This window comes from Lepidochelys kempii, chromosome 1 (genome assembly GCF_965140285.1).
Source record: "Lepidochelys kempii isolate rLepKem1 chromosome 1, rLepKem1.hap1, whole genome shotgun sequence".
NCBI classification, from domain to species: domain Eukaryota; kingdom Metazoa; phylum Chordata; order Testudines; family Cheloniidae; genus Lepidochelys; species Lepidochelys kempii.
Window position 1 is genome coordinate 124430184 of NC_136380.1, and position 12437 is coordinate 124442620.

Here is a 12437-nt window from a genome sequence, read left to right on the forward strand (position 1 = left end):
TTCTAAGGACTCTGTCTGAGCTTTAAATCCCATGAGATTAGTGGAAGCTTGTAAATTAGTAAATTGGGATCACTTCCCCAAGAAAGAACTGCTCCTGATCTGATCCTTCTTCCCTGAGTCTGAGAGTACTTCTTCTCTTTCTGTTCCTCATGTGATTTTTTTTCCCCCTCCCCTTTCCTCCATCTAGCTGCTTTTTCCTAGGTCTTTACCTCATTCACAGGACCTGATTCTACAATCTCTCCATGCATGGAACATCCACTGAGTTCAGTGTGAGCTCCATATACGTCAAGGAGAACATGAGGAGGTCATTATTATAGTTACCAGGGTGCTGTACTTTCCAATCACTGATCCCATTATCCTTTTAGGTACCATGGCTGAGGAGACAGAACCTGGTGTGCGAGCGAGATGCCAAGGTGCCCTCTACACGCTCTTTTCTGACTATTCTGTAGTGAAGCAGTTAGACCAAGTGAACATTTCTAATGGATTGGATTGGTCACTGGATCACAGAACCTTCTTTCATATTGATAGCCTGGCGTATGCTGTCCATGCCTTTGACTATGATGTGCACACCGGAAAAATCGGTACAGATGCTTTTCTTAAATTAGTTTTTAAATCAATGTAGTTTGATTTCCTGGAGCAAGCGCCGGGTGTGTAATTGTCAGTGAAGTAGATGACAAATTATAAAATTTTCTGTTCACAAATTGTCAATAGACAAAGAAATTCACAATCTATGACACAAAATTATTTGGTGAACATTTCTTGGAGTCTAGCTTGTTCATGAACAGTTCATTGTGAGAATTCAGAATCTGTTTTGCTTGGACAGCTAGGTCAAGTTAAGAGCTGATGTTAAGAGTTGCCCAAAGGAAGCTGTTTACAGTTCACAATCACAACCAACTGTATCGATCCTACAAACTCCATAAACAATGCTACATGTTCTTGAGTACCATCTACTGGCACACTTTCTATTAACTCTCATAAAAGATCATACCATATGTTTCTCTTCCCTATTACAGAAGCATATTTTTAAAATCAGGTTTCCGGAGGAATACTCACAAGTATAAATTTACAATTCTCCACAAATATTCTGTAACATTAATGTAAAAGCCATGGCTTGGGCAAATATTCCTTGCTTTCTACAATCTTTGCATAAAGGAGACTGGAGTGCGAGTACAACTGACACAAATTCATTTAAAAACTTGAACATTCAGTGAAATTTTTTTTGGCCCATCTCATATAGCAGCAATTCAACTGGGACTATTAATGTCATGTCAGTTTTAATTCAAATGACTGAACTGGTTCCCTTTGTACACTAGTCTGTGAAGACTGTATGCATATATAAATGAAGTATTTAGAAGTGCAATACAACTGCCTAGGTAGATTTCCTCTGACTATTTCTATAAATTTCTGGTGAGAAGATTTTTTCATGACACCTATCTTTCCAAAATATGAAAGCACTGTGAGCCTGAATCTCCTTTCATCCTGGTTTTATACTGGCGAATCTCCATTATGGTTGCAAACTAGGGTCCTGATCTTACATTATAATCCAAACAGGTGTACTGCTGCACCTGGGAAGAGACCCACTGTCTTCAGTGGGACTCCATGTGGGCACAGCAGTCTGCACAGAATACCACACTGGCTTGTAGTTTAGGCATGTAATTATCTGTGTCTAATTTTGACAATCATGTCCTCAGTGTCCAAAGCCCAATTAAATAATGAGTTTATAGATGGTCAACAAGAAGCCAGTCTCTCCTTGTATTAAAGTGGCTTCTTAGTCTTTGTCCGGGAGAGATTATGTACTACCTACATTTAAATTAAGTAGTTCTGTGGTTTGCACATGAAAAAAAACACACAGGCAGAGATCAGTGGTGAGTACCTAAAGTAAAGTAATTGTGCTTGTGATAGTCATAAACTGGCCTAGGGCTCATATGTTGAGCAATATGGATAGAACAAATTCTTAAACAGCAAAGATCTGTACCCCTCGCTTGGTAAAAGCACAGGCATCTGAATTCAGTATAGCCTCAGACAACAATTCTAGTGGCTGTTTATTTTTATCAGTCTAACTGTGCCCCATCAGCCATCTCTAGGCACATGTACAAATCAAATGTTTGTTGTCTGCCTTCATCACAAAAATGAGCTGATTTGTTTGTAAGAGCATTTAGGAGACTGTGGAAGATGTTAAATGAATTTGTTAAATTAGTATATCGTACCTATTGCACTCAGTGCTGACTTCATAATTCCTTCTACAGCCTGCGGTAAAGTTTTGTACCAATTAGAAAAGGAGGAACAAATGCCTGATGGAATGTGTATTGACGCAGAAGGGAAACTTTGGGTGGCCTGTATTGATGGAGGGAGAGTGATCCGTATAGATCCTGAGACAGGTGAGCCCTCACAAAGGTGAACTGGAATTCTGTATTAAATAACCCAATTTCAGGATGGGAATCACCTGTGTCACATGCATTGCTTGAGGCAGGCTCCCTCTGTTCCATTGGGGTTGGCTTATTTTGTATTAAGTGTTCTGTCTGTGGCCTACTCTGATAACAGATCATTTCACCTGGGGAGTAGGCACAAGAAAATGGCAACAACCATAAACTCATAATGAACTGTCAACATCCATAAATCTAACTCATTATCCTCCTTCAAATCCCTCCTTAAAATTGTCCTTTGCCATGATGCGTACAAAAAAACTTGGCAACCGTTAGACTGCTGATGTGCTGAGTCCATAGCCTATCATGCTGACCAATAGTGTCTCATTGTTTCCTTGTACTCCCTGCTCTGTTTGTCTCCATCTGTTGTCTCTTGACTTATACTGCATGCAGTTCTGGTCACCTCATCTCAAAAAGATATATTCGAATTAGAAGACGTACAGATAAGGGCAAAAAAATGATTAGGGGTATGGAACAGCTTCCATAGGAGGAGACATTAAAAAGACTGGGACTGATCAGCTTGGAAAATAGATGCCCAAGGGGATATATGATAGAGGGCTATAAAATCATGACTGGTGTGGAGAAAGTGAATAAGGAAGTGTTATTTACCCCTTCACATAGAACAAGAACAGGAGTCACCCAATGAAATTAATAGGCATCAGGTTTAAAACAAACAAAAAGAAGGACTTCTTCACAGAACGCACATCAACCTGTGGAACTCATTGCCAGGAGATGTTGTGAAGGCCAAAAGTATAACTGGGTTCAATAAGAATTAGATAAATTCATGGAGGTTAAGCCCATCAGTAACTATTAATCCAGATGGTCACGGTTGCAACCCCATGCCTAGGGGCCCCCTAAACTTGACTGTCAGAAGATGGGATGACAAGTCCTGTTCTGTTCATTCCCTCTGAAGCATCTGGGATTGGCCACTGTCAGAAGATAGGATAGTGGGCCAGATGGACAATTGATCTGAACCAGTATGGCCATTCTTAAGTTCTTATATTGATGTAAGCTTTTTGGAGGAGGGATCATCTTTTTGTTCAGTGTTTGTACAGCACAGAGTACAACAGGGTCCTGGTCCATGATTGGGGCTTCTAGATGCTATGATAATACAAATAAGGAATAGTAAGAATGAATAATAACAAGTATAATGTGGAATCATTCAATGGTAGTCCTTCCAGCCCAAGTTCAGTCGTGTCATGGATACAATGCTGTATTTTGAGTTTGCAAACAATGAATGTTGGGTGTGATTGCAGAAGAAGATGGGGAACTGGATAAAGGTCATGATTTAGCAAAGCTCTCATGTATGTGCTTCAAGTTAAGCATGTACTTAAGTGCCTTGTTGAATTAGAACCAAAGCCACTGGAGTTTGTAAAATTTTTCTTTAAATGAGAAATTTTGGAAACGGAACCTTAATTATCTGTGAGTTGCACAAAGGTTTTGTGATGGCTTCCAAAGATCATGAGAAAATACTGAAATCATGGAACAGGTTGAAACGGTAAAAATGAAGCTTGGCTCCATGAAAGACAAGTTTAGAATTGAGAAGCTGAGGTTGGTGGGATATTCAGAAGAGTTTGGAATGCTTGGTGTTGCTGTACCCAAGGGGGTTGAAGAGATCATCTTCATGAACTGAAGTTTGGGATGAGTGCTTCCTGTCTGTCATGCACAATTACTGTTTGTTACTCTGGAACACTCCACCAATCCCCTGTCTCCTCACAGTCCAAATCTCTCCTAAAAACTCCCAGGAAGGGAATAAAAACAAACCTTAAATAAAAAAGTCGAAGTTACGCTTTTTCCAGGCCTGAACAATCCTGTCTTCCTTCTGCTTATTAGATTGGTAAACTGTTGAAGGTACTAGGGACCACAGCCATCTTGGAAATCACTGGACTTTAGGAATCTAATCTTTGTGGATCTGGGCCATTGTGCATTGTCAAGAGCTGAGAACGTTGCCAGCGCTTAATAAATAATAGTAGTTGCTATCACTGTTAATTGGATATTGAGGCTTTAACTATGAGTTAAACATCTTGGATCAAGCCCTCAGCGGGTGTAAATTGGCAGAGCTCCTTTGACTTCTGGGAGCTATATTGATTTACACCAGCAGAGAATTCTGAGGCCATATGTGTTTGATTCCTTGCCATTATAACTGTGTTTCTCTATGGGCATCTCTACACAGGGATAAAAACCCAACAGCTGGTCCAGGGCAGCTGACTTGCCTTTGTGGAGCTCGGGCTCTGGAGCTGAAAACCTGCTGTTTCGACATTTGGGCGTGGCTTGGAGCCCAGGCTCTGGGATCTTACAAGGGTGGAAGGTCCCATGGCTCAGGTTCCAGTCTACGCAGCAATTTTTAGCCCTGGAGCCCAAGTCAGCTGACCTGGGGCAGCCACAGCCACGCTGAGAGATTTTTATCCATGTAGACATACCCTTGGTCACTTGGTGATGTAATACAGAATTAAGGGAAACAGAAACTTTGGACCAAAGTCAGAAATGATGCAGATGGTTAGATTTCAGTAAACTGGCATAATCTATGTGTCAACAGGGCAGACTGGTGGGATTGTCGCAGGAAAGGCAACCAGCAGGAGACTGTAAGAAGGTGTGAGGAAAAAGCAAACTCACCTTCTTTATTTTCTGTTTGTTGCTTCTCCTGCTGCAAACCCTACCCTTCCAGCCCCTTGGCAAATAAGTTACACTCACTCACTTGCTCGTGCTGTTTTACTGGTGTGTAACATCCACCTCCCATTTATTCCCCCTCTGAATTTGACCCAAAGTGTCCGGTGTTGGGTACTCCATGGTACAGTCCATTATGTTTGCTTTGTAAACTTGCAATTGATTTAAGAGTTTCTTCAGTGCTGAAACACCTTAATGACCTGCTGTTTCAAGACTAGTGCTTCAATCAACACATGGCCTGCCATTTTCTGATCTCACTGCCACACACCCTAGTATTGCCTGCATTTGAAAAAAGAAATGGAGCAGCGTGGAGACAGAGGACAACAGCTTTGCTAAAAGTAAAATTAAGTGATGGTGCTGTTGAATCAATTCAGCACATTTCCCCATAGACTGTCCTTATGGAAACTGCTTCTTTCTGATGGGGAAACACTATATTCATATTGTAAAAGGCTCAGTCTGACAATCACAGTACTGGCTGTCCAGTTGGTTAACAGCAAATTACAGAAAGTTTAAAGTAAGTAAATATATTTTTCTCTAGGGAAAAGAATCCAGACTGTGAAGCTGCCTGCTTCAAGGATCACCTCCTGCTGCTTTGGTGGAAAAGATTATTCAGAAATGTACGTGACTTCCGCCTATGATGGGCTAGACAAGGCATCTTTAGCAAAGGAACCTCGAGCAGGGGAGATTTTCAAGGTGATTGAATTTTGTTTCTTTCAGTTAAAAGATTTAAACATTCTAGATTGGTTAGTGCTGGTTCAAATCTAGCACCTCTGCCCCCAGATTTAAATGCAGCTGTGATCCTCATGGTTCTGGACTTTTATGTCCTTTATAGTTGTTTGTTCAACTTTTTGGCCCTTATTTCTTTTTATATGTTGTATTGGTTTTGCAAACATCACTCTTTTTTTCTATTGTACTGTCATAAATTATGTTAGTTCTCTCATTTTGAATAATGCCAGGGTAGCTACATTTTTACAAGACAACTAAAACTTTTTTATTAAAACCCAATGACAGCAGGGCAAAAACATATTAAGAAATATTTCTTTAGTCCCTTACAAGTGGGTGACATGTTTCAGCTAATTAATTACATTTCTAGCTATAGCTAGTGAATTCAAAACTACTCTCTCTTTGTTGGTCATTTTGTTTCACCTTCAGGTGTATTGAAAAAATATTTGCTGGGAGAATAGAACACAATTCACAGATTGCAGTAAGAGTCAACACTTAGATCTTGCCAGTGCTTGCAGTGGCATGTAGATTACGTGTAGCTACGTGTCATGGTGAAAGGTAGGCTGCATCCAAATTCACTGAGGTGTGTAGCTACACGTGAAAGGCAGCAGGGAAAGCCTTCTTCTGCTAGGGACAGCCTAAGGGAAAATGGCACCCTGGGCAAACTTGTATTTTGGTGCCCCGGCCCCTGCTACCTCCCAATCCATTCATCCATTGCCCTTGTCCTCCACTGCCTCCCCGGGCTCCCCATCCATCCCCTTTAGCCCCTGCTGCCTCCCTGCCCTACCACAACCTTCCTGTATGATTTGGAGCAAGTCACTTAACCTCTCTGTGCTTCAGTTCTCCAACTGTAAAACTGAGAGAGTACTTTCCTATCCCACAGGGGTGTTGTGAGAATAAATACAATAAAAAGCACTCAGACCCTATGGTAATGGAGGCCATATAAACCCTAAGACAGATAGTTTGTAGAACAGGAGAATTACTGAGTTGTGTTCTATGATCTGGAATCAACCTTAGGGTTTTGTCTTGCTGCCAATCACTGTGATATCTGTCCACCTTTTGTATAAAATCTATTAGCAATTGTAAACTCCCCACTGAACTTACTGGAGTCACTTGGCTCTTCTCCCTTTTCAGATTATAGTGAGCTCTACTTGGGGGTAGAGTTTTTTTAGGGATGTGGGAAGGTTAATAAATTATAATGTGAGTGTTCTGACTGCATGAGATATGAATGCTTCCAAAGCAATCAATTAGAGATTGACTTTTTTTTCTTTTTCTTTTTAAACAGATAACGGGCTTGGGTGTGAAAGGAATCCCACAATATTCATATGTTGCTTAAATATTAACACTTTATAGCACACAAAATAAATGCATAGCCCATGTAGGAGCTGTTTTGAACAGGAACTGTTCATTGAATTGTAAAACTATCTATCTGAAGATTTTTCTATGCACCTTTTGGAACTTAGAACCAAATTTTTCTTCTCCATGTTTGGCTCTACAGCATGCTACCAGAGTGGAATTTTAGCAGACGCAGATAATGAGGTAACACTAGAAGTGAAAACAGATTTTCAGAATGCGTAGGCTTGTAACATTCCTTATGCTCTTGCATAAGCCTTCTTTATTATTTACTCCAGCATTCCTAGTTTTAAAAAAATTCTTATGGCCAGTTCTGCCCTGACCTACTTATGTAGTTCTGAAGACAGAATTTGATTTATGTTTTCATGTTACAATGATGTAACTGTGATGAGATATGCTCTGATTTACGTTAGTTTTTCAAATATGTTGACTTGAACCTGATGGTGGTTCTGCTTTTGGATTTCCCATAAGAGTGTTTTTGGCAGTCCTACTTCTCCATTTTGAGTTATTTATTTTGCCCCACTGAACCTTTTGACCTTTCACTGTCTTTATTTCTGTCTTGTCTTTTTAGTTGAGGCCAAATTGTGCGCAGTTGAAAATAAACTGTGATCATGTTACAAAGTGCATTTTGAAAAAGTTCTTTTGAAACAAAAATTATCCTGGGAACGCTGTATGAGTCAGCATACACACAGAGTCAGCATACACTCAGGCCTTGAGATACAGGCTTACCCTATTATATTGCTGACTGATGCTCTATATAATCTCTCTGGTAGAGAGAGAGAGGGAAGGAGGATGGATGGCCACAGACAGACACACACACACACACTTCATTGCTTTTGTTATACCTTCTTTCCCTCCCTTCACTCCTGTGGCAGACATGGCACCTCTTTTCCTCCACTGCTTAGAGTCTGTTCCTTCTCCCTCATATTCCATGTTCTTTCTTTCTCGTGTGCCATATTCTCTTCCTCTCTCCTTCCCTCTCTCCATTCCACTAATGTCGCTCTTTTACAATCCCCATCTCTCTTTAAAAGGATCCTCATCGCATTGTATATCGAGTTCGAAGTTCTTGTCCTTGTCTACAAGGCTCTATATCTCTGCCCAGGTCTCTCACTGCACTACCCCAGCCTCTTCCCTCTCCTAAAATTGACTGCTTTCTCCCTATTTCTCCCACACAAACATCACAGTGCCTTATTCCATGCCACCACCTATGCCTGGAATGCTCTCCCAGAATCTGACCTCATTAAAATCCCTCCTAAAATCTTGCCCCTGCCACAAGGCATAAGGAAAAAGGAGGAGAGAAGAATAATTGTTTGTAGGAAGTCTGCTTCAAGTACCTGAGTCATGGCATAATCTTATTTATTTAATGCTGTCCAACTGGCTCCTAGCCCACCCTTTGTTCTCACCTCACTTAATTGTAGGTTGTGAGATCCTTGAGACAAGAACCTTGTTTAATTAAATGTCACTGTGAGGAACCTATTATGTAACTGGGCACCATACAAAGAATAATAACATACCCTCAGTCTGTCCCTCAGACTGCTACTCATCATAGAAAGGAAGGTGGGAGACTTGGAAACTCAGCACTAGGAGTTTTGGGAGTGGGGGTGGGAACAGAGATGGGTCTCTTCCATATTGGAAATCCATAGCAATACATTCTGGGTCAGATTTTTTTCTCTTCTTCCCCTGGATGAGAGGGACTTCTGGATTCTTCACTCTATCCCCAGTTGTGACCGTCAAGAGCCAGGGATGATTGAGTGAGCAGTGGACTTCTCTTTCTATGCAGGCAAAGGCTCAGCCCTCAGCCTGCCTGCAGTGAGCAGGGCGTGAGTGCAGCAGCAGCATAAGGAAGCAGCATGCCTCTTCTTTCTAGCATGTGCTTCCATTGCTGGGATTGCGAAGGGACGGAATGGGGAACTAGTGCACTTTCAATCAGACATCTGAAGAAAATCAGTCAGCTCACCAGCCTGGCTGCCTGGTGTCCTGACATGGGCTTGGGCGAATTATAAACACTTGATTGTGCTATTGTATCACTTTTCCATTCCCAAATGTGCATCAAAATGTCACGTATAATCATTCATTATACAGGGCACAGATATTGAAGTCATGTTTAAAGTCTGATGTAAAATAAAGCGCTCTGTATAGCTATGAAGTTGACTGACTTCTTTTGTCATGAGTTATTTCAAGGACCAAAGCGCCATGGTACAATATCTATACTCCTTCATGAATACAAAGCCATTACTGGATGACACCATTTCTTGTTCTCAGCAGGCCTTACTTGTTGTGAAAGAATGTTGATTGTTTTTTCCAGGCACTGCAATGGTGTAGCATTAGCCGAGGGCTCCCAGGATTCCATAAATTGTGAATTGCACCCCAGGAGTGTCAGGCTGGCGAAATGCACCCAGGAAAATTCTGGCAGCTGGAATACTGTAACACAAATGATAGCAACCCAGGGGATTCTCTTGGCCCTTCCTGACATCAGATGGCTTTTTAAATGCTCCATCCAAGAGAAGACCCTATCCCTCTCTCCCCCACTTACACAGCAGTCAACTCTTCTAGTCAACTCACTGCAATGGTATGACTAGATCCTGGAAACACAATGTCATTTAAAAAAAAAAAGACAAATTAAGTAAAGATCAGCTGTGCCTGCGAGTCATAATTTTTCATGGGTACTAATAATTTTGGACCAGATTGTGCCCATCGGACTCTGGCCCACAGTAGGGGGCAATGTAAAGCTATGTGATCTCAGGAGAAGCGCCAGGTGCCATTTGAAGAGGTATCTGGCACACAAGGAAAACTTGCCACTATACCACCCCTTAAGGGCAGCAGCAAGCGCTTGCCTCTACTACTAACTGGTGTGATCACTGGTACAGGGGATGTTGGGACATAGAACATCATTCTGCCCAAGGATATAGCTGTTTGCACCCTCCCCAGTTTGTGTATCTATGCAAGGACCACTATATTTTAAAATACTTTATATAACTGCAGTTGAGAAATAAAATCTTCAGCACCTTCATAATGTTTGGTCAGCAAGGTGATCGGTGTTCTGTCCAGCAATAATTCCAGTGTTAAGTAATCTGCTGGAATACTAATGAAGCTAAAGTGTTAAATGTCTTGTGGGATAGGGCATAGACCAATAGGCAATAAAGTGCCTTGAAAATTATGCAAGGATTCTTGCTTACCTAATTTGAAAAGGAATGCTAGGGCAGGGCATTCAGAAGCAAATCAGTGTCCAACATCCTCCATTTAAAACAAAAATTGGTGTGATGTTTAGTAAAATGGTCATGATAGGATTGTCTTAGTTACTCAGAGTATTATGGCCTGGAGTCATGCTCCAACCCTCACTTCCTGTTTTGTAACATAGTGTCTCCTCGGCAACTCTGTTGTGATCCAGTTGAATCAAGCAGTGAGGGTGGGATCCACAAAGGTACTTAGGCTCCCCAGTGATCCAGAAAATCCTGCTGAACCTTGTAGGTGCCTAAACTCACTCAGCACCCATGTTCTCAGTGTAAAAGTTCCTTCAGCACCTATGTTTCTGCTCAGGGAATGCATAGTTCCACCTCACTCTAGGGCCAGTGTCCTGTTGCCTTTCTCCTGCCTAAGCCTCAGCGCAATTCATGAATTGGGGAAAGATAGGTGTTTGACCACCTACGTTGCATGTGGGACCTGATCTTCCAGGCATACCAGGTCCTATTCAAAATCTGGCCCATTTTGTAAATTTAATCACAGGACCATAGAAGATTTAGGGTTGGAGAAAGAGACCTCAGGAGGTCATCTAGTCCAACCCACTGCTCAAAGCAGGACCAATTCCCAATTAAATCATCCCAGCCAGGGCTTTGTCAAGCCTGGCCTTAAAAACCTCTAAGGATGGAGATTCCACCACCTCCCTAGGTAACCCATTCCAGTGCTTCACCACCCTCCTAGTGAAATAGTTTTTCCTAATATCCAACCTAGACCTCCCCCACTGCAACTTGAGACCATTGCTCCTTGTTCTGTCATCTGCCACCACTGAGAACAGCTGAGCTCCATCCTCTTTGGAACGCCCCTTCAGGTAGTTGAAGGCTGCTATCAAATCCCCCCTCATTCTTCTCTTCTGCAGACTAAATAACCCCAGTTCCCTCAGCCTCTCCTCATAAGTCATGTGACCCAACCCCCAAATCATTTTCATTGCCCTCCACTGGACTCTCTCCTATTTGTCCACATCCTTTCTATAATGGGGAGGCCCAAAACTGGATGCAACACTCCAGATGTGGCCTCACTAGTGCCAAATAGAGGGGAATAATCACTTCCCTCAATCTGCTGGCAATGCTCCTACTAATGCAGCCCAATATGCCGTTAGTCTTCTTGGCAATGAGGGCACACTGTTGACTCATATCCAGTATCTCATCCACTGTAATCCCCAGGTCCTTTTCTGCAGAACTGCTGCTTAGCCAGTCGGTCCCCAGCCTGTAGCAGTGCATGGGATTCTTCCGTCCTAAGTGCAGGATTCTGCACTTGTCCTTGTTGAACCTCATCAGATTTCTTTTGGCCCAATCCTCCAATTTGTCTAGGTGACTCTGGACCCTATCCCTACCCTCCAGCATATCTACCTCTCCCCTGAGCTTAGTGTCATCTGCAAACTTGCTGAGGGTACAATCCATCCCATCATCCAGATCATTAATGAAGATGTTGAACAAAATCAGCCCCAGGACTGACCCCTGGGGCACTCCGCTTGATACTGGCTGCCAACTAGACATTGAGCCGTTGATCACTACTCATTGAGCCTGACGATCTAGCCAGCTTTCTATCCACCTTATTTTCCATTCATCCAATCCGTACTTTTTTAACTTGCTTGCAAGAATACTGTGGGAGACTGTATCAATCCTTGTGGTTAGCGCACTCACCTGGGGTGTGTGAGACCCAGGTTCATTATCCCCTCTCTGCTTGACACACAGAGTTAAGTGCTTTCACCTCTGAGCTATGGGATATTCTGATGTGGGGCTCCCTCAGTCTGTCCTATTGAAGCCCTTCTTCTGTGGATAAACACTTAAATAGTCTTAGGCCAAAAAGAGAGAGTGTGTGTAGGAATGACTGTAGCCTGGTGATTATAGCACCCACCTGGGAAGTAGGATACCAAGGAGATAGTCCCCCTGCTCTAATAACTCTTTCATTAGTTATCCATAGTGGAACAGCTTCAACAGGACAGATTGAGGGAGCCCCACATCAGAATAACCTGTTGAGCAGTGGTTAGAGTACTCCATGGGAGACCCTTGTTCAAATCCTTTACCCCATCCCCCCATG

The 12437-nt window shown here is 42.3% G+C and overlaps 1 protein-coding gene across 3 annotated transcripts in view; it reads left to right on the forward strand.

The window, feature by feature from the left end:
- Positions 1-7784, forward strand: part of LOC140914782 (regucalcin) — a 28878-nt gene extending 21094 nt beyond the window's left edge. For all 3 annotated transcript variants that reach the window (XM_073353439.1, XM_073353447.1, XM_073353466.1), the window contains 4 exons: positions 366-581; positions 2247-2378; positions 5626-5780; positions 7096-7784. In XM_073353439.1, the coding sequence (XP_073209540.1) occupies positions 366-581; positions 2247-2378; positions 5626-5780; positions 7096-7146 (554 nt within the window). In that variant the 3' untranslated portion in view covers positions 7147-7784. The remainder of the gene's footprint in view (positions 1-365; positions 582-2246; positions 2379-5625; positions 5781-7095) is intronic.
- The last annotated feature ends 4653 nt before the right edge of the window (positions 7785-12437 follow it).